This window comes from Amblyraja radiata, chromosome 10 (assembly GCF_010909765.2).
Source record: "Amblyraja radiata isolate CabotCenter1 chromosome 10, sAmbRad1.1.pri, whole genome shotgun sequence".
In the NCBI taxonomy this organism is placed as follows: Eukaryota; Metazoa; Chordata; class Chondrichthyes; order Rajiformes; family Rajidae; genus Amblyraja; species Amblyraja radiata.
The window spans coordinates 13,944,929-13,970,732 of NC_045965.1; the positions used below are offsets into that span (position 1 = coordinate 13,944,929).

General features: G+C 39.5%; 1 protein-coding gene and 1 long non-coding RNA gene across 4 annotated transcripts in view; one reads left to right on the plus strand and one right to left on the minus strand.

Annotated features, from left to right (window-relative positions):
- The window catches only part of glis1 (GLIS family zinc finger 1), a 298,316-nt gene that overhangs the window by 263,878 nt on the left and 8,634 nt on the right, over positions 1-25,804 (plus strand). For all 3 annotated transcript variants that reach the window (XM_033028112.1, XM_033028110.1, XM_033028111.1), the window contains exon 8: positions 22,838-23,016. In XM_033028112.1, the coding sequence (XP_032884003.1) occupies positions 22,838-23,016 (179 nt within the window). The remainder of the gene's footprint in view (positions 1-22,837; positions 23,017-25,804) is intronic.
- LOC116977570 lies at positions 847-19,756 on the minus strand. The gene is made up of 3 exons (XR_004413248.1): positions 19,746-19,756; positions 19,206-19,210; positions 847-936 (listed from the first exon to the last, which is right to left on the minus strand). It is a non-coding gene; the product is annotated as an uncharacterized LOC116977570 (long non-coding RNA).

Here is a 25,804-nt window from a genome sequence, read left to right on the forward strand (position 1 = left end):
ACTGTCTGAGAACTTCTATGACCTGTTACATGAAGAAACGTTTCCTAAATGCCCATCTCCTATTTTTAGATTGGATCACCTATTTCCAACCTTCCCAACTATCAGAAACACTTTCTTACCATCTTATCTGTTCTCCTTAATCAAATCATCAAAATAAATAATCTAAATTCTAAATCAAAAAGCTGATATGTTTGCATAATATTTCTTTTATAATTTAACCTATGAAATGCAATTATTTTTCTGACATCTGTGTGTTCCCTCAAGCCAATATTCCTATAAGGTACGTTGACCTCAATTGTTTGCGGTACTCCATTTGTGGTCTAACAATGGCTTTGTACAACCTTTATGATGATTTATGCACCTTTTTGTGACATTTGAATTATCTCTGCACCCAGACTCCTAGTACATTGGGATAATAAAAACAGAAAATGCTGGAAACGCTCTGCAGTTCAGGCCGCATCAGTGTGAAGAGAAGCAGACTTAACATTGTGTTCGAACTGGAAAGGAGACAAAGGAAGCTAATTAAACTGCATGTGGTTGGGGGGGGGGGGGGGTTGTTATCTCTGACAGAGTAAAACCGAGATGACTATTTTGTCTCTTTCCTTGTTCTGATTAAGTGTTTTCAACATGAAACGTTAACCGTCTCCCTTCCAACGGGGGGACATGGCCTGACCTGCTTATTACATTGCATTTTCTGTTTTATTTTAGATTTCTAGCACCTACAGTGTTTTTGATTTTCTCTCTTCTACCCTATACTCCACACACCTCCGCTGCTTACAATGCTTACTATCTTTTTGTCACTAGCAAACCAGGAAGTGTGATTTTGTTACCCATCATATTAGTCATACATATTGATTGATTAGTAAGACTGGGTGATACAATCCCTAAGATTTCACTACAATTGACATTCTTGGTTATGACCACCAGGTGAATTTGCTGACAATCAGACACATCTTATGTTGTGTACCTCAACGTCACTGGGTGTTTTGGCATTTTATCACAAGACACCCTCAGTCGAGGCAAGCCCACCGCAGGGTGATCAGCCCTGGGTGTGTGTCTTATGGTTAGCCTCTAGATGGTCAAGTGGCAGCCCTGACAGCATCTTTTCTCTTCAGCCACAGCAAGGATGAAGAGAAAATATGATGAAGAATTCGAGTCCTGGCACAGATTGAGAAACCACTGGTCACATTCTACCAATCAGTGTTGCCACATTTCATTCCACCTCTCTACTTTCATCTAATCAAACAATTTTTTAGCCGTGCGATTAATTTGACATCAATGCCATGAGCTTCATCTTTCACCAATTGTCTCATTTAAGGGACGGTATCATATGCCTTCTGGAAGAATATAATTGCCATCCAATTGTCAATGTTCATGTCCATGATGCTAAGTAGCTCTTTAATAATTGTAATCAATTGTTTCAAGGATGATCATCCTTTTACAAATCCATGCTGGCTCTCTGTCCAAAAGGAAATTGTTGTGCACTTCCTTCCTTTGGTTACCACATTGACTCAATTAGATTAGACAAGATCTTGCTAGGAACTGTTGGTAGTTCCATACATAATTAACAGCATTCCTCAGTAATTTGGATTCTCATGCAAAGGCGAGGGCTCCATTTTGCTCGACTCTCATTCTACGAATTTGTTGATTGTGGTTTGACGTTGGACTTCTCATGAAGTTTGGAAATGGTGTACAAACCTGCTGCAGTTTCTCAGCACTTAGGCATGAGATTCTGTCTGCTGGACGTGGGCCAGTTCACTGGAACAGGGAGTCCATTCATCTTGTTGGAAACGAATAGCTGCGTGGGACATGGTTGAGTATTTGTTCATTTAAATTTTGCAACTTTTCTAATTTAGTTATATGTTTTTTTTAACAGTTTTTTTAAAGTATTTTTAACTTTTAACTTTAGCAGTTTATTAAAAAAGTTTTTGAATGTCAGGGAATGTTAGGTATTTAGAGTTTTTGATAGGTTTGACAGAGAGTTAAACCTGGGGCATGGCTGAGCCGACTTCCAAAATATTTTTCAGCTGCTATATGGGCAGGATTTGGTCTGTCTATCTGTGCATAATATTGTATAAGGACTCATCATTTAGGATGTGGATGACTTTGGGCAGTACATCGACACCAGCAGAAATGGAAGGAGGGACAGAACACTTTGGCAGAGGCAAACTGTCCAAACTAATCACTTCCTTCAGTCACAGTTACCACTTAAGGAAGCGGTGAGTTTGGCAGCTTGCCCCCGCCAAAGTGTTCTGTCCCATGATGATTGCCATTAGATAAATGTTCATACACAATTGTGTTCACCAGATCTAGCTCATTCCTACTTAGAGAATGCAACATAGCTTGCTCCTTTGTCCATGCTAGGGTATACTATTATTTTTAAAACTGTGAACTCTCAAAATTCGCTACCTTTTAGACATGAAATTGTCTACTCATCACAAAATATATATATATGCTAAAATCCCTCATTACAACAATACTGCCTTTTTGACATATTTGTCTAATTTCTATATTTATGTATTATGCCATTCCATAATTGCTGTAAGGAAACCTATATCCAATCCCACTTGTATTTTAAACTCTCTTATATTTCTTAATTCTATTTCAAAAGTTTCCACTGCATGCTTACCTCTCATTATATCTATTCTCATCATTTACATTATTTAATTCTTAATTAACAAGTTTACAACTTGTCAGGAAAAGGAAGGCATGGGCCAGGTATAGGCAGCTGGAAATAAATGTATCCCTGGGGGAACTTCAGGGACTGAGGAGTATACTGAAGGAGAAAATCTGGAGGACAAAAATGGGGCAGTAGATGGCTCTGGCAGATAATATTAAGGAGGTTTTATAAAATGAGATTTTATAAGTACATTAAGGGAGAGAGGGTAACTAGAGAGAGAATGAGCTCCTCAGAAACCAAATTGGTCATCTTTGTGTGGACCGCAGGAGATGGGCAAGGTTCTCAGCGAGTATCTCTCCTCTGTTTTTACTGTGGAGAAGGACTGGGGAACATGATGACCCGATCCTAAGGCACAGGAAGGTAGATAAATCTCTGAAGACACAGTGGGAAGCTAGAGAAGAAATAGCAGGAGCCCTGCCAGAGATATATGAATTATCATTGGACAAGAGCAAGGTGCTGGATGACTGGAGGGTGGCTAATGTTGTGCCCCTATTTCAGAAGAGCTGCAAGGAAAAGCCTGGACCTACAGATCTGTGGAATGCAAGTTACTGGAGAGGATGATCTGAGGGATAAGATATATATACATTTGGATAAACAGGGGCGGTTTAGGGATAGTCAACATGGTTTTGTGCATGGGAGATTGTGTCTTACAAATATGTTAAGTGTTTTGATGAAGTGACCAAAAAGGTTGATGAGGACAAAGCCATAGATGTTGTCTATATGGACCTCAGCAAAATCTTTGATAAGGTTCAGCATAGTAGGCGGCTCTGGAAGGCTAGATCGCATGGGGTCCAGGGAGAGCTACCTGACTGGATAGCTAACCAACTGGCTTCATGGAGGGAAACAAAGGGTGATGGTGGAAGGTTGTTTTTGGACTGGAGTCCCTGTGACTATTGGAGTCCCTCAGTGAACAGAGTTGGGCCCATTGCCACTTGTGGTTTATCTCAACGATTTGGAGGATAATGTATAAGGCATGATTAGTAAATTTGCAGCCGGCACTAAAGGGAGTGGTATCATAGATGGGAAAGATGGTTATCAAAAATTGCAGCAGGATCTTGATCGGTTTAATGCAGGTAAGTACTAGGGGGAAGTCAAATCAGGGCAAGACATTCACAGTGAATGGTAGGGCCCTAGGGATTGTTGAAGAGCAGAGTGATCTTGGAGTACTGGTACATAGTTCACTGAAAGTCGCATCACAGGTAGTGGTCAAGAAGGCTTTTAGTACAACAGTCAGGCCTTCATCAGTCAGGGTACTGACTATAAATGATGTTTTACAGTTACATAACACGTTGGTGTTATTTGAGGTATATTAGAACCAAGGAACTGCAAATGCTCATTTATAAAAAAAGACAGTACGAGAGTAACTCAGCTGGTCCGGCAGCATCTCTGAAGAACATGGATAGACGATGTTTTGTGTGTTGGAACCCTTTTTTCAGTGTGTACACTTTGTGTCTTTTGGAGTATTGTGGTCAGATTTGGTCACCCTGTTATAGGAAGGATATCGTAAAGCTGAAAAGAGTGCAGAGAATATTTACAAGAATGTTGCCAGGTCTTGGGGAGCCTGAGTTATAGGAAGTGGTTGTGCAGGCTAAAAATGTTTTATTTTGTGTGCAAGAGGCTGAGGGTGATCTTATAGAGATGTATAAAATCATCAGGGGAATAAATAGGGTGAATGTACATGTCTTTTACCCAGAGCAGTGGAATGAAGAACCAGAGGACATCGGCTCAAGATGAGAGGGAAAGAGTTAATAGGAACCTGAGGGGCATCTTTTTCACACAGTGGGTGTTGGATTTAGCGAAGAAGCTGCCAAAGGAGGTAGTTGTGTCTTCTAAACAACATTTAAAAGACATTTGGACAGGTGAAAGGATAGGAAAGGTTTGGATATGGGCCAAATGTAGGCCAGTGGTACTTGGACAAGTTTGGATGAAGGGCCTTTCACCATGCTGTATGACCATGACTCTAGGTTGAATTTGCACCTGGAATTTATTATGTCATTCCCATTTTCATATGTTTCTATATCAACTTTTATTTGGAGTTATACTTTCACCTGTTCTAATGTTTATTCACATATTCTTTCTTCCTGTGTACTCGTTTAATTACCTGAATCTCTTTGTTTTACCAACATTCATTGTGCAAAAAGCCTTATTGTAGCACTGTGATGATACATTTCACAAAGCATGAAAAAACTACAGATGTTTTGTACATGCTTTACATATGTTTTTTTTAAGAAAACTGTGCTTAAGTTTATAAATCCAAGGATGTCAATTGCTTCAGTAACTGCATTCTTAATCCATCCTGCCACTGTTTGCAAAGATTTTTGGTTTCTCATTAATAATCATTTATAGATATCTGAACTGCAGAGATCTGGTCTGAAAGGTCCCAACCCAACACATCACCTCTCTGTGTTCTCCAGGGGTGTTGCCTGAGTAACTCCAGCACTTTGTGTCTATTTTAAGAAATATACCTACTTCTAGTGATAAAATTAGTCATTCACTTTAGTTTTCTATACATAGAAATAAATATCCCAATATATATCCATATTGTTGCTGTCCTATCATCCAGTGGGCTTCGTTTTTGCTAATGTCTAATCCAATCTCTTTTCAATGTGCATAGCCATAATCTCTGCCTCAGAGGGCCGTGGAGGCAGGTTCTCTGGATGCTTTCAAGCGAGAGCTAGATAGGGCTCTTAAAAATAGCGGAGTGAAGGGATATGGGGAGAAGGCAGGAATGGGGTACTGATTGGGGATGATCAGCCATGATCAATTTGAATGGCGGTGCTGGCTCGAAGGGCCAAATGGTCTACTCCTGCACCTATTGTCGATTGTCTATTGTCTAATATCAACTGCACTGCCTGGGCTCTTGTTGTTTTCTTAATGAAACAATAGAGTTTCATTAAGAAACTAAATCATGTTGATCAATTTTTTTTTTCTTAGAAAATCCATGCTAACATTTTTTATTAATGCCTTACAGTTCTGATTTGTTACACCAAAAATTGAAAAATATAACTTAAGAAATCTGGTCCTGTTTTTTTCTGTCTATTCATAGTGTTTCTATGCAGCTCATGGATAGGATTTTTGATTGCTTGCTGTTTTACGAGTGCATGATGTGTGTAATTGGCTGCAAAATATTTGCGCAAAAGAAAATAAATGTGATGCCAAAACATGACAAATCTCAATCTCGCATGACATGACACGACACATGGTAAGACGGATGATATAGTAGTTCCAAGAATAAGAATTATTTTGATTGCATGTGAAAGGTGAACAGAAAGGAGTTCATCTGAAGCTCAAAGCAGTATGTCGGGGTGTTTCAGTAAAAGTGAAAGGTAAATCCCGGGTTTGGGCAGATTTGGAGGTGTAGATCAAGGCTTGGTTATGTTAAGTAGGCAGGAGATTTTGGGATTTGGCAGAACTGTTGACAAAAGATGTTGAGGTTTGGCAGCCTGTAAATGGGAATTTTACAAAAGTATGGAAGGCATTTTGTGGTTTGCTCGTGATACCCATATTAGCATTGCTCACATAATTAAGTCTTTAGGTAAGCCACATTTACTTAAGAATTTCAAGATGCACCCAGCATATGTGTTTTGTTTCATAAGATAAGTATCTTTATATATAAAATTATAAAAGTATGCAAGCAAAAGATCGTTGCTCAAGCAAACTCCTTAAAATCATTTTCCAATGCTTTAAATCTGTCGTACAAGGTGGAGAACAAAGAGAATTGAGCAAAGAAATAGTTTGACATTTGTATACTTATTTTCAGTAGAAGGAAAATAATTTATCTGAAGTTCTCGCTCTGAAGTCAATATTGAAGCTTTGATAACACATTATATCTGAAACTTTACCTTTAAGCCTTTGAAACAATAATTAATCTTTCTAGGTTAAAAAAAGACTCGGTAAACATTTTATGGGGAAAGTACATTTTGTTAAGTTCTGCAAGGAAAATAATATTAGGCAATTATATGTTTTTTATTTATCTTGTTTCTGGGATCCTAGTGACACAAGCACAACATACTTTTATTGCCCATTCTTGAACTACTACTGTCCTTTTCTTAACGGTTCTCCCACAGTATTGTTGGGAATGGAGTTGAAAAATTTAGATCCAGCAACGATGAAGCTCTGACAGTAGATATCCAAATAGATAGCATGTGACCTTGGAAGCATTCTCATGTGTCTGCTCCCTTGGTTATAAATGTCACAGGTTTGGAAGATGCTCTTAGAGTAGCTGAGAAGAGTAATTGTAGTGAATTTTGTAAGATTGAACTGCAGCCATTGTGAGCCAGAAGTGGAGGGAATCATTATTTAGGCGGATTGTTACGATGCAATCAAGCAGGCTACTTTTTACTGGACGCTGTTGAACTTTATGAGAATTGTTGGAACTACATTCATCCAGATAAGTGGAGAGTGTCTTGCAGATGGTGAAAAGACCTTGAGATATCTAGAGATGAATCATGATGCAGGATCCAGAGCCTCTGATTTGGCCTTGTATCCTTAGCATTTATGTAACTGATCTGGTTAAGTTTTTGGTCTATAGTGACCAGAATATTCATAGTGCGGGACTTATTGATGGTAATACAATTGAATCTCAAAGAAAGGAGTTAGATTAACTCACTCTCGTTGGAGATATGCATTGCCTGGCACTTGAGTAGACTGAATGTTACTTGCAATCTATCAGTCCATGTCTGAATCCCTTCCAAGCAGGCATGGATATCATTTGCTGAGAAGTTGTGAATAGTATTGAAAAATGGTAGCACAGTGTGACAGCTTGTAGAGCTGGTACCTTACATAACCAGATACCTAGGTTCAATTCTGGTCTCAGGTTCTGTCTGTGTGGAGTTTGACATTCTTCCTGTGACTGTGTGCATTTCCTCTGGGTGCTCCTGTTTTCTCTTGTATTTCAAAGACATCCAGGTTGGTAGGTTAACTGACCATAATAAATTACCCTCAATGTGTAGATGAGAGGGGGAATATGGGCATGCTTAATGAGAATGTGAGGAGAATAAGAAAAGAGATTCATATTGGATGAGTGTAATTGACGGTTGATGTGCCAAAAGGCCTGTTTGTGTGCCATATCTCTCTATTACTCCATGACAATCACATAGAATGTTATTAGTGACTTTGGACAGAGCTGTTTTAATGATGTGTCATGGGATAGAAACCCAAATGGAGACATTCAAATAAGTACTTGGTAAGATGTGTGCAGAATTTATGGTAGAATTTGGATTGTTAGTGGGAAAAAGTTGTGGAAGCAGGAGGTAGGTCTCAGGAATAAAATTAGTTTGTCATAGACCAAGGGAAGAAATGCAATATAAAATGTCTTCTCATCACCTTATGGATGCAAGTTTGTGGCATTAGAGGTCTAATGCAATGGGTTAGAGAAGTAAGTGAAAGTTGAGTCAACTGACTGAATGTCAATCTTAGCGATAAAGAAATTCATAAGCACTTTACCTTTTTTTATTGGAGCTGGGAGTAAAGGAGATAGTAGAGGAATATAGAAGAAAGTTTCCTGTGGAGAAAATAAACCAGGAATAATCTTCGCTGTTCAGAATCTTTAGGATATAGTGAATAATTTTAAACACAAACATTTGTGACAAGGGAACTGACTGCCCATAGAAGTTTTGATAGTTAGACCCTTAGCTTCTTGGCAATAAGTAGTTACTATTGCACTTCAGTGGTAGAAGATGTGATAGCCTGTGTTGCATAACTATACTTCATGAAGAGACAGCTCTGATACTAAACAAATCATTCTGAATATTATTAGTTATTAATATCTTTAGGAGATTCTAATTCCATAGAATTATAATAAATAAGGTTAGACTTTCAAGGTTTCAAGTTCAGTTTATTGTCACATGTACCAAGGTACAGTGAAATATGAGTTACCATACAGCAATACTAAGTGAAAAGCAACGACACAGAGCCACATAAAATAAAATTTAACAAACATCCACCACAGCGGCTCCCCGCATTCCTCACTGTGATGGATGGTAATAAAGTCCAATCTTCTCCCTCTATATTCTCCCGCGGTCGGGGCTGTCGAACCATCCGCAAAAAAAATACCATGCCTATTCTTATAAGGAATGGAATACAGAACATGGTTTGTATTTCTGTCATCCTATTCTACCCCTGCAACCTGTGGACATTAGAAATCAATTATTTGTAGTAAAAAGACAGTGACTCTCTTCAAATTCTGAGGCCATTTAACGTGTGTGGATGTGCAAAGTATTATAAGCTTGTCCCCAGTTTCTTCTGTACCTCTTCTGAAAGCATAGGCATGAAGTGATGAATGCCTTATTGTCAGTCTGATGTGTTCTTCTTTATGATAGATCCTAACTTTAGTTTCATCCACGAGATTCTTGAGCCACTTTCAGATTGAGTGCTTTTCCCTGCCTACGTCATTATTCTTGAGATTGGTCTCCAAGTTTAAATAACACCACCTGCCCTTTAGGGAAAGAGTACTGAAGAGAAGAAACACAAAATAAATCATGTAGAATTGGTCTATATTCTTTGAAGTTTAGAAAAATGTTTGGAATGAGAAAATTAAACAATGATGGAATATTCAGAAGGCATAGCAGAATCTTGGAGAGAGAATTTAGAGTTAATATTTCATATCAATGATCCTCTATCTAAATTGGAAAGTGTGGAAACAAGCATGCTTTAAGTTGCAAATGGGGTCGGAATGGGGAGAAAGAATGTCTGTAGAGAATAGGAAAAATAAGATACGGCAGATGCTGGAAACCTGAACAAAACAAAGTGCTGGAGGAACCTAGCATATCAGGCAGTATCTGTGATGGGGATGAACAGGTGACATTTAGCATCTGAACCCTTCTTCAGACAACAGAGATCAAGCAGCTGTCTAGTTAATCAAGGGAATGTAAATAGAGGGAAAACAGTAAAGAGAGTTGTGAAAAAAAATAAACAAGAAACTGGAACTATGTGATGCAGAATACAGACACTCAGCAATTCAGGTAGTATTTAGAACAATAAGTGTTTTCATTCAAGGCTATTTCTCATGATTGGACAGTCTAGATTTAATACTGTTTCAGATGCAGGAGTTGGATATTTAGGATTGCAATGAAGTAAAATGTCTTCACAATGTACATTGTAAATCTAGGAATGATTTACCTTAGCGGATGCCAGTGAAAGAGTAAGTTTGAGATTAAGTGATATTTTGCGTGTTCAGAGGATTATGGATATGGGGATGGCACAGGAAAATGGAGTTGATATTGAAAATGAATCACTGAATCTATGAATAACATTTTGGATTTTGTGTTTTGTTTGGAGATTGTTGGTCCTGAATGATCCTCTTTTTGAATTGCTCAACGGTTCAAAGGTATTTTATTGTCATGTCTACCAATTAAGGTACAATGAAATTCGATGGACTTGCACTGATGTTAGGAATAATTTTAATAATTGGATTGGAATTCCTTAGCTTCTGTATATTCTGTATGCTTAAGTCTTAAAGAGAATAATTAGAATACCCTATGGGAAAATTATGTTTAAAACAATGAAATTGGCATCAGTAAGGAATTTCATACTTTTTAAAGTTCTTTAAATCCTAACAAGAAACAGATATTGCTAACAGCTAAAATGCATTTCCACTGAAGACTGCCAAGGGGCAATCATATTTTATCATTAAAGTTTAAACACGGGCACACAGTAAAAGCTATTGGCTAGATAAGTGCAGGCCAGTTAATGTAAAAAATTGAGAACAGGTTAGCTGCCAGATTCAAATAAGTTGGACTGATACGAGTTTTGTGGCTTTTATAGCCAAACGCCATATGATTTTTATCGGATAACTGTGCTGGGTATTAGAATCAACTCAATGGGTACTCAGTTTTACAAATAAATGGGGTGTTATAAAGCATAAATTGAACAATTACTGAAAATTACCATGTGGTTGAATACGTGCACCAAGTTTTTTTCTGTGAGGGCATAAATGGCCTAAGTTTTCTATCCAAAGTTAATTGGCCTTAGCCCAAACTAGTGGTGGGGAACGGCAACTGATAGCAGCATAACTGAGATTTGGATAATAAAAGATTCTGAAAGTTCCTGCTATAGATTGCTTTCACTGCCCTATGAAGCAATAACTTTCCCACGGTTACTGATTAGGTAATTGGTAATTGTAAAGATAAGTCATCTTGATTAAATATGGTAGAGCACTTTCCACCATTGGAGTCATCATCTTTTGGGCAGATGGGCAGTAAACAAATACTTGATAATTTAGATTTAAACAAGAAAATCAAAGACCTCACAAAAATCTAAAAAAATAGGGGGTTGGCTGCATTGTTTATCAAAATGATGTTTCTGAACTGGCGTGCCTGTTGAAAAGTTGACTTTTACACAAAGATTCATGATATTTTTTAAATAATCTACATATTCCACGATACAAGGAAAGAATCACCTGGCAACAATTAGCCTATGAAACATTTTAAACCATAATAAAGGAGAATTTAGCTGGTTAATTCAAAACGTTCCCTGGAAGTGAACAGCATAACTGTTTCCTGAGTATGTACTGACAGTGAGTTCCCTGGAGATAGGATCTCATAAAGCAGCATGGGGCCAGAAACTGGGCTGTGCTCAAACTTCATATTAGCGCAGCATCAGACCATTGAACTACAACTTTAATGGAATTCAGTCATGTGACAGAGATAATCAGGGCAGATGTCTTAAAAAACTGAAATCACCTCATCTCTTATTGTTCAAAATACGAGAAGGATGGGATAAATATATTTTCATACTTCATTCCAAGTATAACTGAATAAAACTATTGAAACTGAGCAATACCCTTTGCCACATTACAGATCTGCCTATGGAGCTGACATTAAAGGATTTAACATTATACCAAGCTGGAATTGTTTCATAATTTTGTCCAATTGAATGCATATCTTGTAGTCAGCGCCATCTGATAGTGAACATGAGAAACAATTTGCCAACACAAAGTTGCCATATTGGCTGACATCCACTTTAAATGTAGTTAAAGCAGTAATGAATTAAAAATTGTAAGGCTAGAGAATAATAACAGGGGTACTCGAAATAGTTAGTGAAATGCCCAAAAGGTTGCACCGTCATCAGATGTGTTTAAAATAAAGCAAAACATTTTCATGCAATACAAAGTCAGATACTCAACCTGCAAATTAATACACAAGGGCTGAGACCAGTACAGGGGAATTTGTCAAATGTATTGAAAGTTTGGGGATCATCTAATGTACAGAGCCCCACTCTTTCCTTGGGATGCTTTAGTCTGTACTTGATTTGAATTGGATCATTCTATAATCTTAAACTGATTTTTATATGTTTTTAGAAAAAAAGTGAGCCTTAGATCTGGGTTGAAGAGTCGAAATGGACTTCCATATTTGACAAATCCATTAGAATTGTTTGGAGTTAACAAGTGAAACTAACAGATGATGTAAGGGGAACCAGCAGATATGATATATTTGGACTTACAGAGGCCTTTGGTGAAGACTGGCAGAATGGTGCAGCTACTAGCACTCCTGCCTCACAGACCACAGACCTGGTTTGATCCTGACCTTGGCTGCTGCCTTGTGGAGTCTTCACATTATCCCTGTGATTGTGTGACTGCCCCCAGGCAGTCACGGTAGCACAGCGGTAGAGTTGCTGCATTACAGCAAAATGCAGCGTGGTACGCCCGGGTTCGATTCCAACTACGGGTGCTGTCTGTACGGAGTTTGTACATTCTCCCCTTGACTTGCGTGGGTTTTCTCCGAGATCTTCGGTTTCCTCGCACATTCTAAAAACGTACAGGTTTGTAGGTTAATTGACTTGATTAATTGGCTTGATAAATGTAAACATTGTCCAGTATAAAATTGTCCAACTTCCAGTATAGTCCCTGATGGACTCTTCGGAAGGTACAAGGTACCACAAAAATGCTCTAGTTTCCTCATACAAGCCAAGTGGGTTACAGGATCAATCAGGGTGAGCTGAGAACAAAAATGGGATTGACGTTGATGTGTTCATGTTGGGACGAAAGGCCAATTTCTGTGTGGAATTACTGTAAAGTGTCATTGTAAGAGATTATTAAAAATAATTACAACCTCATGAGATTGATGATAATACACTTGTTGATGGGCAGAAAAGAGAGGTGAGGATAAAAGGGTCAATTGCAAGGCTGTATAAGTGCGTTGCCACAGGAATTGGGTTGGTGCCCCCCAACTGTTCACAATCTATGTCATTGATTTGGGTGGAGGTAGAAAAAAAAATTAAAAGCAGTATATTTTATAAATAATGAGAGTGTTAAAGGTATTGTTCAAAAGAATTTTAGTGTCGTACATGAAACATTGAGATTTAGGGAGGCAAATTATATTGACCATAGTTTCGAGAGTTATAAGAATTAAAAGCACACTTTTCTTGAATCATTTACTGTAGAACCTAGGTGAGATTATACATCGAATATTGTGTACAGATCCCGTCGCCCATGTCATAGAAGGATATTCATGGTATAGGGAGTGCAACAAAGATTCACCAGATTAATTTGGTATTTTGGCAATAAGGGGGTGTTGCTTATAGATTTAGGTTTATTATTGTCACATGCACTGAGATACAGTGAAATGTTTTGTATACTATCCAATCAGATCAGATAATACAATAAATAAATATAATCATGTCAAACTCAAGTACAATCGGTAAGGCAAAGTGGAAGATACAGGATGCAAAATATAGTCATAGAGTCATAGAGTGATACAGTGTGGAAACACATCCTTCGGCCCAACTTGCCCACATTGGCAAACATGTCCCAGCTACACTAGTCCCACTTGCCTGCGCTTGGTCCATATTCCTTCAAGCCTGTCCTATCCATGTACCTGTCTGACTGTTTCTTAAACGTTGGGATAGTCCCAGCCTCAACGACCTCATCTGGTAGCTTGTTCCATACATTCACCATCCTGTGTGTGAAAAAGATACCCCTCAGATTCCTATTAAATCTTTTCCCCTTCATCTTGAACCTATGTCCTCTGGTCCTTGATTCCCCTACTCTGGGCAAGAGGCTCTGTGCATCTACCAGATCTATTCCTCTCATGATTTTGTACACCGCTATAAGATCACCCCCTCATCCTCCTGCACTCCAAGGAATAGAGACCAAGCCTACTCAACCTCTCCCTATAGCTCACACCCTCTGGTCCTGGCAACATCCTTGTAAATCTTCTACAAATCCTTTCAAGCTTGACAATATCTTTTCTATAACACGGTGCCCAGAACTGAACACAATATTCTAAATGCGGTCTCATCAACGTCTTAAACAACTACAACATGACCTTCCAACTTCTATACTCAATACTCTGACTGATGAAGGCCAATGTGCCACAAGCTTTTTGACCACCTTATCTACCTGCAACTCAACCTTCAAGGAACCATGCACCTGCACTCCTAAATCCCTCTGCTCTACAACACTACCCAGAGGCCGACCATTCAATGTGTAGGTCCTGCCCTTGTTAGACATCCCAAAATTCAACACCCCACACTTCTCTGTATTAAATTCCAACAACCATTCCTCAGCCCACCTGGCCAATTGATCCATATCCTGCTGTAATCTTTCACAACCATCTTCACTATCTGCAAAACCACCCACTTTTGTATCATCAACAAACTTGCTAATCTTGCCCTGTGTGTTCCCATCCAAATCATTGATGTAGATGACAAACAGTAACGGGCCCAGCACCGAACCCTGAGGCACACCACTAGTCACAGGCCTCCAGTCCGAGAAACAACCTTCCACCATCACCCCCTGCTTCCTTCCAGGGAGCCAATTTGCTATCCATTCAGCTATCTCTCCTTGGATCCTGTGCGATCTAACCTTACAGAGCAGCCTACCATGCAGAGCTTTGTCAAATGCCTTACTGAAATTCATGTATACAACCTCTACAGCTCTGCCCTCATCAACCTCAAACAGATTAGTGAGACACGACCTCCCACGTACAAAACCATGCTGACTATCCTTAATCAGCCGTTGCCCGTCGAAATGCCTTTATACCTATCCCTCAGAATACTCTTAAGTAACTTTCCAACTGCAGATGTTAAGCTCACCAACCTATAGTTCCCAGCAATTTCCCTGTAGACCTTCTTGAAATGACGCACAACATTTGCCACCCTCCATTTTTCCGGCACTTCTGCTGTATTTAAGGACGACTCGTAAATTTCAACCAGGGTTCCCGCAATTTCCTCTCTGGTTTCCCACAAGGTCCTCGGATATATCTGATCAGGACCTGGAGATTTCTCTACCTTCATACACGATGGTACCTTAAGTACTTCTTCGACGGTAACACTAACTGTTCTCAAGACACTTCCATTGACTGCCCCAAGTTCCTCCTTCCTACTTTCTTTCTCCTCAGTAAATACAGAGGAGAAATATTTATTGAGGACCTTGCCCATCTCCTGTGGCTCCACACAGAGGTGACCACTGATTCCAGAGAGTTCCCACTCTCTCTCTAGTTAACCTTTTCCCCTTTATGTATTTATAAAATATTTTAGGATTGTCCTTAATGCTCCCTGCCAGAGCTTTCTCCTGACCCTTTTTTGCCCCACGGATCTCCTTTTCCAATTTACTCCTTAGTTCCCGAAACTCCTCCAGGGATGCACTTGATCCCAGCTGCCTATACCTGTCCCGTACATCCTTCTTGTTTTTGACCAATTTCTCAGAGTTGTAGGCAACTGTTCCATAGATATAATCCAACGTCCGCAATGGGGAAGAGGAGAATCAGACAGTACCCTGGAAGGGCCTTTCAGAAGCCTAATAACAGAGGGGAAGATGCTGCTCCTGAATCTAGTGTTGCATGCTTTCACGCTTCTGTATCTTGTGTCCGATGGGAACAGGTAGAAGAAGGAATGACCGGGGTAGGACAAGTCTTTGATTATGTTGGCATCTTTTCTGAGGCAGTGTGACGTGCAGATGGAGTCAATGGTGGGGAGTCTGGTCTGTGTGAAGGACTGGGCTATATGTACAACTACTTACCTTTATAAAGGGTGGTGAATCTGTGAAATTCATTGCCACAGACGGCTCTGGGGGCCAAATCAATGGATATTTTTAAAGGGGAGATTGACAGATTCTTGATTAGTAAGGGTGTCAGGGGCAAAGACAGAAGAATGGTGTTGAGAGCAAAAGATAGATCACCCATGATTGAATGGAGGAGCACACTTCTACTCCTAGACTTTATGTACCCTGCATTCCCAAACGAACCTGTGATGCAACCCATCGGTATACTTTCTGTGGTGCATAATGCCATGGCTGTTTTGTATTTATCTGATTCAATAATTGTCTGAGATGCATGCCTGCTGTTGAGTCAGGACTGCAGGATACATCTACATCAACTTCTGAAATATAAGAACATAAGAAGTGGTAGCAGAAGGTTATTTGGTGTTTCAAGCTTGTACCGCTATTCATGTATAGTGGTTGATTTTCATTTCAACTCTATTGCTCTGCATTATCACCTTATCCCTTAATATCCAGATCTAATCAGTCCATTTTCTGAACAAACTCAATGATTAAGCTTCCACAGCCCAATGCGGTGGAAAATTTCAAAGATTCACCATCGTCCGTGTGAAGACATTTCTTCTCATCTGAGTCTTAAATGGCTGACCTCTTATTCAGAAACCAAAAGCTTGGTTTGACACTCCCCAGTCAAGCAAATCATCCTCTATGAATCCGGCTATTTGAGGATTTTTCATTGCGATCATCTTCTCTGAACTTTGGACAATATAAAGGAGGCTGGCTTGGATTTTCCATTGAGTGTGTTTTGTTTATTTTCAGCAAGGCTGCATTTTTTTCTTATTCTGGTGGATAGCCACTCTTCTTCTTCCTCGTGTCCAGCCATCTTCTATATCACGTCTTTCCGGTCAGTCAGTGACGGTTGACGGTCAGTGGTTGCAGAATTGGCTACTTCAGTCAGTCACTGTGGTACAGTTTACGTGGTCAGCATTGCCCGGGATGCGCCACATGGAGGCTTCAGCTTGCATCCCAATAGCCACTCAAGATGACAAGGTAAAGCTAAGGGGACTCTCCACCACCAAAGAACATTCCAAGGGGAAATTATGATTAGTGTTTGCTGCATCGTCTGCTTTAATCATCTCTGATGATGGTCCACAGTCTATTCCATACAGTTTACAGCTTTTATACACATTGGTATTTTATACACACAGTGCGGTTAATGTATATTGATCTGAAGGTTAAGTGTTGCTTTAAGGTTGTGGGGCTTTCTATTACCAGTGTTTTATGGTTAACTTTTTCAACTTTGTATGTACTATGCTTCAGGCAGTTGTTGACTTTTGTAATAAACAGATGTGTTTCCATGATACTCCTGCGTACAATGCGAGATTAGAAGAACCCAAAACACCACAGCAGTTGGCTCATTGAAAATAGCAGGAGAATATCTTTGCCAGCATTAGATGTAGCTACCTCAGTACATTCTGAGTCTCAAGGGTCTTGACCCGAAACGTCACCCATTCCTTTTCTCCAGAGATGCTGCCCATCCCGCTGCGTTACTCCAACATTTATGTCTAACTGTCTCTGATCTTGTCTCAGATTATCTGCTTTTAAAACCTTCATTCATGACTTTGTTATCTTTAAACTTGTCTATTCATATGCCTTTCTTTTTCCAATCCCCATAAACAAGAGATAAATCCAAATATTGGTGCCCATTTGCTGGCCCATTACAAATTTCATTCATTCTCGCGCTTCCTTATTGACACTCAATCCTAGCTACACAATGGCTTAATTTAAAAATTATCATCCTTGGTTTTCTATGGAGACACAAGAAATTGCAGATGCTGGAATCCTGAGCAAAACACAATCACAGTGCACAGTGGTAGAATTGTTGCTTTATAGCCTGGGTTCGATGGCTGCTGTCTGTACAGAGTTTGCATGCTCTCCCTGTGATCACAAAGGTTTTCTCAGGGTGGTCCAGTTTCCTCCCACATTCCAAAGACGTGCAGGTTTGTAGGTTAATTGGCTTCAGTAAGTTGCCCTTGAATGTCTAGGATAGAACCAGTGTATGGGTGATCGTGGTTGGTGTGAACTCAGTGGGTCAAAGCGCCAGTTTCCATGCTGTATCTCTCTAAACTCTAAATTTTCATAGCTTCCATGATGTTACCCCCTCCCTATCCCTGTAAGTTGCCTCAACGCTGCAACCTTCTGCCTTATATATACTCCTCTAAATCAGACTTTATTCTACAATTTAAATGTTCTATCACCAGGAGCTATTCTTGCATTTGCCAAGATCCTAAACTCCCAAACCTTCTACCTTGCAACCTCATTTCCCTCCTTAAAGCCTTTCGATTTGACCAAGTCTTTAGTTTCCTGAGTGTTGTTTTTATATCAGGGAACATTTTTGCAATATTAAGGGCTCTGGGTGTTGCTGTTAGTAAAAGGTAGTATCACAATAAGTATCAGTTTTCAGATTCTTGACATTTATTTGTGCAGCGGGAGGAGATGACTGTTACCACTAGGAATTATTATTAACTTGGAAATGCACTAAATTCTTAAGGGGATTGACAAACTAGAGATGCAGTTGGTGTTTCCCTAGAGAGGGGTGTCTAGATCCTCTCTAGAACCAATCTCTCAATAAGAGTTCAGCAATTCAGGATAAAGATCAGAAATATGTTCATCCAGAGGTGTTGAATCTCAATGGGTCAATTGAGCTTTTATTGTCATATGTGCAAAGTGCAAATGCACAGTGAAATTATTTTCTTACAAACTGTTCAATAAAGTATTACCATACCTAAGCACATGCCCGATTAGCCAAATGTACAGAAATAATCTACTGATCCCGCATGCAAGAGGCGCCATGTTTTGTCCAGTCCATGCACCAGATATTATGAGTGGTGCCTGTTCCCTTGGAAGTGCTGGTCAATCTGCGGACTGACGTCCCTTTCCTCACTCATCCATCTTTGTTCCCCGGGCGAGCCTTCGGCAACCGACCTTGAAGGCGCAGTAGGCCAGACTCCTCTCTAGTTAGTTCCCTCTCCTCTCCTACTGGCCTCGCAGGTCACGTCCATTGTTGTCACCAGCTCCATCCTCCCAGTCCCTGATATTCAGGGGAAGAGCATGGGTCGGCTCAGCGGGTTGCCTCTTCCGGGTCACGGTCTGTCGGATTCTCCAAGCAGGGACTGGCTCGGCAGCCTCCCCCTGTAGGCCACGGAGCTGTGGGAGTTTCTGCCGCCATGCGAATCTTTAAAATACTCTGCCCTTAATCCTGTAGTGGTTTCTTTGCAGAGTATATTCCAGACAGAAATGGTTTTGTTTTATTTAAACAGATCCAGGGAAAATCAGGTTAGCGCAGAAAAGTGTCAAGGGGAAAATACCAGCCGTGACATTTTGAATGGTGGACCAGGCAAGAAGGGGCAAATGGCCTGTTTCCATTTCTATTTCTCAGATTATATTCTTATATTTTTAAGCATCTCAGACAGGGATGGACATTGTTTAATAACTCATTGGATACATAATTCATAGGTAAGGTTAGGTGGTGGATTTGAAAAAAAAATTTCTGGAAACTTCCAAAAGACAAAATTCTAAAGGCATTTGGACAGGTACTTGGATAGGAAAGTAGTGGAGGGAAACGGCTCTACTATAGGTAAGTATAATTAGTGTAGACAGACATTGTGGTCGACATTGACAAATTGGGCCTTAGGGCCCACCAAAGCGCTGTATACCTCTATGACTATGACAGTCCTATATTCACCCGCAAGAACTTTGGCTGACTCTACTCCCTCCCATTTCCAGGACTGCTGATCTATATCAGTGTTCCTATTGAATTTCATGTTAAGATTAGCTAACTCAACATGAGAGTGAGAGTCAAACTTAAGATCTCTGATGTCTACCAGATGTATGGGAAGAATTTAAACCTGCTACATTTTAAGAATTCTGGACTGCTGTCTTAGAAATCAAAAACAGCTTTCATTTACTTAATGCTCTTAACATTGTAAAACTTCCTAAGGTGCTTCACATAAGTTTTGCATAACAAGCAGCATATTTTCTACATTAAAGATGCCTGTTATAGTTACACCGCTAATTATTAGACTTGACTTTCTATAAGAATTGAATGCTTAATTAATAAGCAAATATTACTATCTTGTGAAAATCATTAGAACTGGAATACAGTTTCTAAGAAGCTAGTGGTCGAGTAGGACAAAATATCCAGCAAATCATGGATGTTTTCAATTCACATAGAACCTGGCCTTACTGACCCAGAACCCACACCTGAAAACTTCTCCTCATACCCCTACTTATCAGGTCTGGATTAGGAGAGCTTATTGTACTTATTTAATATCTTAAAACAGTACAATATCTGAGATTGGGGCACTTTGTTTGATCCGCTTTGTATCAGGAAACCAACGTATTTTGCAAGATCACAAAATAGATTGGGAACCATTACAGTCCAGACTATGAGACCTTTCTCCCAAGTGGATATGGATACACAACATGCTCTCAAACTTATAACAAGGTCTATAAGCAAAAAAAAAAGTCATGGAAGTACATTCACATCCTGTGGGAGGATTAAACTTCAGGTGACGAGGGTTGGGTAGGAGGGGGGGGCTCCTCTATCTCCTCTATCTCCTAATCTCCTATCTCCTAGTACAATCCCATTAAAGTGTTTTAAAGTGCGTTTGTCATTTTTTTAAGGTGAAAGCGACAAAGTTTTAAGGAGATGTGCAGGGTAATTTTTTATAGATAAAGTGATGAAGTACCTGGAATATGCTGCTGGGGTGGTGGTTGAAGCAGATATGTTAGCAGCATTTAAAAGATGCTTGGATAGATCATGTGAGATTAAAATTAGGCCATTCGGCCCATCAAGTTTACTCCGCCATTCAATCATGACTGATCTATCTCTCTCTCTCCGAACCCCATTCTCCTGCCTTCTCCCCATAACCTCAGACACCAGTACTAATCAAGAATCTATCGACCTCTGCCTTAAATATATCCATTTACTTTGCCTCCACAGCCTCTGTGGCAAAGAATTCCACAGATTCACCACCCTCTGACTAAAGAAATTCATCCTCATCTCCTTCCTAAAAGAATGTCCTTTAATTCTGAGGCTATGACCTCAAGTCCTTGACCCTCCTACTAATGGAAACATCTTCTCCATATGCACTCTATCCAAGCCTTTCACTATTCTGTACTTTTCAATGAGTTCCCCCGTCATTCTTCTAAACTCCAGCGAATATAGGCGCAGTGCTATCGAACACTCATCATAAGTTAACCTACTCCTTCCTGGGATCATTCTTGTAAACAAGAATATAGGCATAGGAATATAGGATAAGCATATGGATAAGCGGGGAATGGCAGGATATAGGTTATGTACAGGTAGAAAAGTTATGAGCTTGGCATCATGTGCAGCACAGACATTGTGGGCCGAAGGGCCTGTTCTTGTGCTGTACTGTTCTGTTTCATTAAGATACACTGAAATAATGGCTTGCTTAATTATTTTACAGGACAGGGATTCCCCATTCAAAGCAAGGCATAACTGTTTCAGTGTTATCCTTGAATGACATAGGACTGGAAAGGTAGATTCTACAACATTATACTGGGCAATCATAGCACAATTGGGCTCTTCTGCTGGATCCTACATGAAGCCCAATGGTAGAGCATATCAGAAAATGCTCTGGTAATTATCATTCAGAACAACCCAGTAAATCTGGGCTGACTGCCAGCAATTCCCATCGGAATCGTCAACCCCACGGCTAGCTCAATTAAGTCCAGTATGTTTCTCATGAAGCTTCAAATATCTATGCAGAACTTCAGAGAAGAGGCTTTCTTGCTCATCTCTGCTCCATTGCTGGACAAACCCTGTGTGAGTTCTGTATCAACATCTCAGTTATGTTATTTTTCAAGGGTAAGTGTTACCATAGGATAGCGCATTGGTATAGCTAATGGAGTTGCTGCCACTCAGCTCCAGCAATCCTGATCTCTAGGGATATCTGTGTGTAGTTTGTTCATTCTCCCTTGGATCATGGAAGTTTCCTCTGGGTCTTCCAGTGTCCTCCCACATTCCAAATAAGTAAGTAAGTAAAGTAAGTACGTTTATTGGCCAAGCATTCACATACGAGACATTTGCCTTGATGCTCCGCCCACAAGTAACAACATGACATACGGTGACAGTTACGATTGACTCAGAAAACACTAAACATTAATAATAAGACATTAATGATAAAACACCATTGATCAAGCATGTGAACCAACAAAATACCAGATCAAAGGGAAGCTACAGATTTTTGGCTGTTGAGTAGAGCAACTACTCGAGGATAAAAACTGTTTTTATGCCTGGCTGTGGCAGCTTTGACAATCCGGAGTCGCCTTCCAGAGGGAAGTGATTCAAAGAGTTTGTGGCCAGGGTGAGAGGGGTCAGAGATGATCTTGCCCGCTCGCTTCTTGGCCCTTGCAGTGTACAGTTCAATAAATGCTGGTTGATGGGTTAACTTCACGTGCCCCCTCGTGTAGACGGGTTGGAAATCTATGGGGAGGGGTAAGAATAAATGGGAGTATAGGGAGATTAAAATGGAATCAGATTAATGTAAATGAGCCTGATGGCCAGTATGGACTTGTTAATTAAATATTGTATGACTCTATACGCCACACAGAGGTTCACGCAAGGTTACAACTGATGATAAGTGTGGAAAACGAGGCACGATTTTGATAGGTTGGACATTAAAACTTAGGACATTCTGGCTTCTGGTTTCTATCCACCATCTCCTTCTCCACCTGGAAACTGTGTCTGATTATAACTCTTTGTGTGTTGATCCCCTTCATCTCTGGCCTTCAAACAATCCGTTGCCAATACGGATATCTTTTTGTGTCATGGCTGCTTCTGGTAAAACTGATAAACAACATGAGGATTTCACCAAAAAACTTAAGAGAACGTAGAGGAACATGCTATCTACTATCTAAGATGTTGGATGCATGTGAACTATTATTTATTAAATCTAGCATATTTTAAATGCTTCACTGTAGGTCATGCTACCCTTCATGGATTTATTTTAAAGGTTTGAAATTGAATATAGGTTGTATTTATTCCTAAGTGCCTGCTAAAATAGCTTCAATCACCAACCCCTGAAATTTTTTTTGAAAAATTGGGTTCTATAAAGATTCTAAAACCAATTAATTACTTGCATTTTAAGTACAAATGCTCTTCCGAATTCCTAAAATGGAATATTTCCTTGCAGGGATGGACCTGGTGTTCTTCCTTTCACTACTCGAGTCAATCCAATGAAAATGGTAGCCCCAGCATTGCTGCAGAAACATGGTTCTCACTCACCTCAGCCATCCAACAACCAACTCAACAGAGGGCACCATAAATCGTACCCAGTCTTTCAAAGCCAACTGATGCAACCCATTCAAGCAGGTACTTTGAAGTATTAAATTTGGGAAATTATTGCATATGCAAGAAACATGAAACATAAGATTGTGCCATCTACAAGCAGTAAATGTTCAGTAAACTAAAATGATCCTGAATAACATTTTTAAGAAGTTTCCTTTTGCTGCCAGACATTTATTATTCACAGATTATAGAATTTATATTGTTTCAATTATTGATGAAATTTACCAGGGTTTGGTGACATCCCAAATGGGAACAGTCACTTTTCACAGTCATGATACTAAGGTGCTCACTCATCAACATGTTAATAGTTGCCCACAGAATTGGTAAGAGGAGACTTTTCCCTCTTAGTTTAGTTTAGTTTAGAGATACATCGTGGAAACAGGCCCTTTGGCCTACTGAGTCCGTGCTGACCAGCGATCACCCGTACATTAGTTCTATCCTTTATGCAGGGATAGGATATGCTTGATCTCGGTCAATGGCAGCAGCCCAGTTGATTACAGGCATATGGCAAGACAGAATAAGTAGTATTTCCAATATGCAGTTGTTTATAACATGAATGAAGCCCAACAAAAGCTAACACCTTCACCTTCAAGCTAAAGTAACATTATGATGAGTAAAAGAATTAAGAATAATCCTCTCCTCACATTCTCTTACTTTTAGTTCAAAATTAGTGAACAGATAAATTACTATTAAAATTAGTGTTTATTTTAATGCCACCAGCGAAAATGAGTTTCCAGCCCATTATAAAACAAAAATCCAATAGTTGGAAATGGTTTCTTATACATTATATACAGAAGATCTTTGGAAAGAGCTTACTGATAGGTGGGAGCAGGGAAAAAGAACGAAGAGTTGAGTCCCTGAATTCACTTCACAAATTACTGGTGGTATTTCCTTGCGCACCATTCAATTACGGGGTTGTCATTCAAGTCTCAAATATTGTTCATTGAAATGTTAAGGGAATTTTCAGCTAATCAACCACTAATTATCTACCGGCTGTCTAGCAAATGAAACTCTTGGTATTTAAATAATTAATTTAAAAGTAATGTCCAATAACATGGAAAAGATTAAAATAAACTAAAATCTATCCAAGCATGTGGGATGATAATTATAAACTACAAGTGACTATTCAAAGACTTGATCGTAATAACAATAATCTTTATATCAAATAAATGATTGTGGTCCCAACAGTACTGCCACTGTGGTTTGTGTTATGTGTGTATGCATACTATTCTATATAAAGTGTACTATTCATGAGTATGTCTGTTGTGTGGTCCCATGTTTATATATATTATTTTAATTTTCTCTTCGGTGATACTGACATTTTCTGTGATATGGTTTCATATTTGGGGAGCTACACGGTATCTATTTTGAATGGTCTAACACACAGTTCTGAATAAGTAAAAATTGCTTCCAGCTATTTATTCGAAAGATATTGCCTGGGGCAGAGATGGTCATTTGATGAATTTGGAAGTAGGTAGCCATAGTTTCGAGAGGAAATGTGATGAGAAGTGTAGATCATAGTCTGAGTCTTTAAAAGTGATCACTATTTTAAGTTTAGTTTAGAGATACAGCATGGAAACAGGCCCTTCGGCCCACTGAGTCCGTGCCGACCAGCGATCACCTTGTACTCTAACATGATCCTAATCACAAGGAACAATTTACAGAAGCCAATTAACCAACAAACCTGCGCATCTTTGGAATGTGGGAGGAAACTGGAGTACCCGGAGAAAACCGATACAGTCACAGGGAAAACATACAAACTCTTTACAGACAACACCCGTAGACAGGATCGAACTCAGGTCTCCGGCGCTGTAAGGCAGCAACTCTGTCGCTGGGCCACTGTGCCACCTCTCTAGGTCATATTTGACCCCAAGATAGCTGAGGATTCTGCAATAATCTTGAATACCATACATTAGGAGCTTAGAAGGACATTATCAATCGAAAATGCCACAGAATCTCTTATGAGCAACAAAGGGATATTGGAGAACAAATACACCAATCACTAAAAGCTCCATCACGGGTTGACAAGAGAAATAAATCAAGTACGCGGGATATAAAATTGAAGTGGAGTGAAGTTGTATTAAATCTATAATGAACCTTGGTTATGTCACGCTTAAGAATGCAGTATACGCCTGGTTACTGTATTAATAAAAGAAATTAAAAAAGAAAGATTGTGCAGAGAAGATTACAAGGTTTATATTAGAAATATCAGGAAAGGATGAACAGTTTAGTGTTTCCTTTCTATTGAGAAAAGAGAGGAGTAATCCAATTGAGGAGTTTAAAATGATAAAGATTTTTTATAGATCAGATGCAGAAAGAACATTTTTAGTGGGGTATAGCTTGAAAAGAAGCCATTACTTTGATGGTTATCAAGAAATTCACAAGTAAATTTCTTGTGCATGTCTTGTGTTCCAAGATGCACTGAAAAACTGTTTTGTGTGCTCTCCAGCTAAATCATCCATACATGATTGTATTCAAACCGTACACAAATAAAACAGGTAGTGCAAAAAGAGAAAGGAAACAGTGCTGGGTGTTACAGCTTCCGAGAAAGTTCAGATAAAAACATTTGCAAGGACACAAAAAGGATCCGTTTGCAAGGACACAAAAATACTTAGAATGGGAAAGATGAGACGAAGTGAAGCATTAATGCCCATATGATTGGGTGGATCAAATGGTATGCGTTGCCTGGAAGAGCTACAGCTGGTAGAGATGCTGCCTCACAGCGCTAGAGGCCTGGGATTGATCCTGACCGTCTATGTGGAGTTTGCATGTTCTTCCTGTGACCACGTGGGTTTCCTCCGGGTGGTCTGGT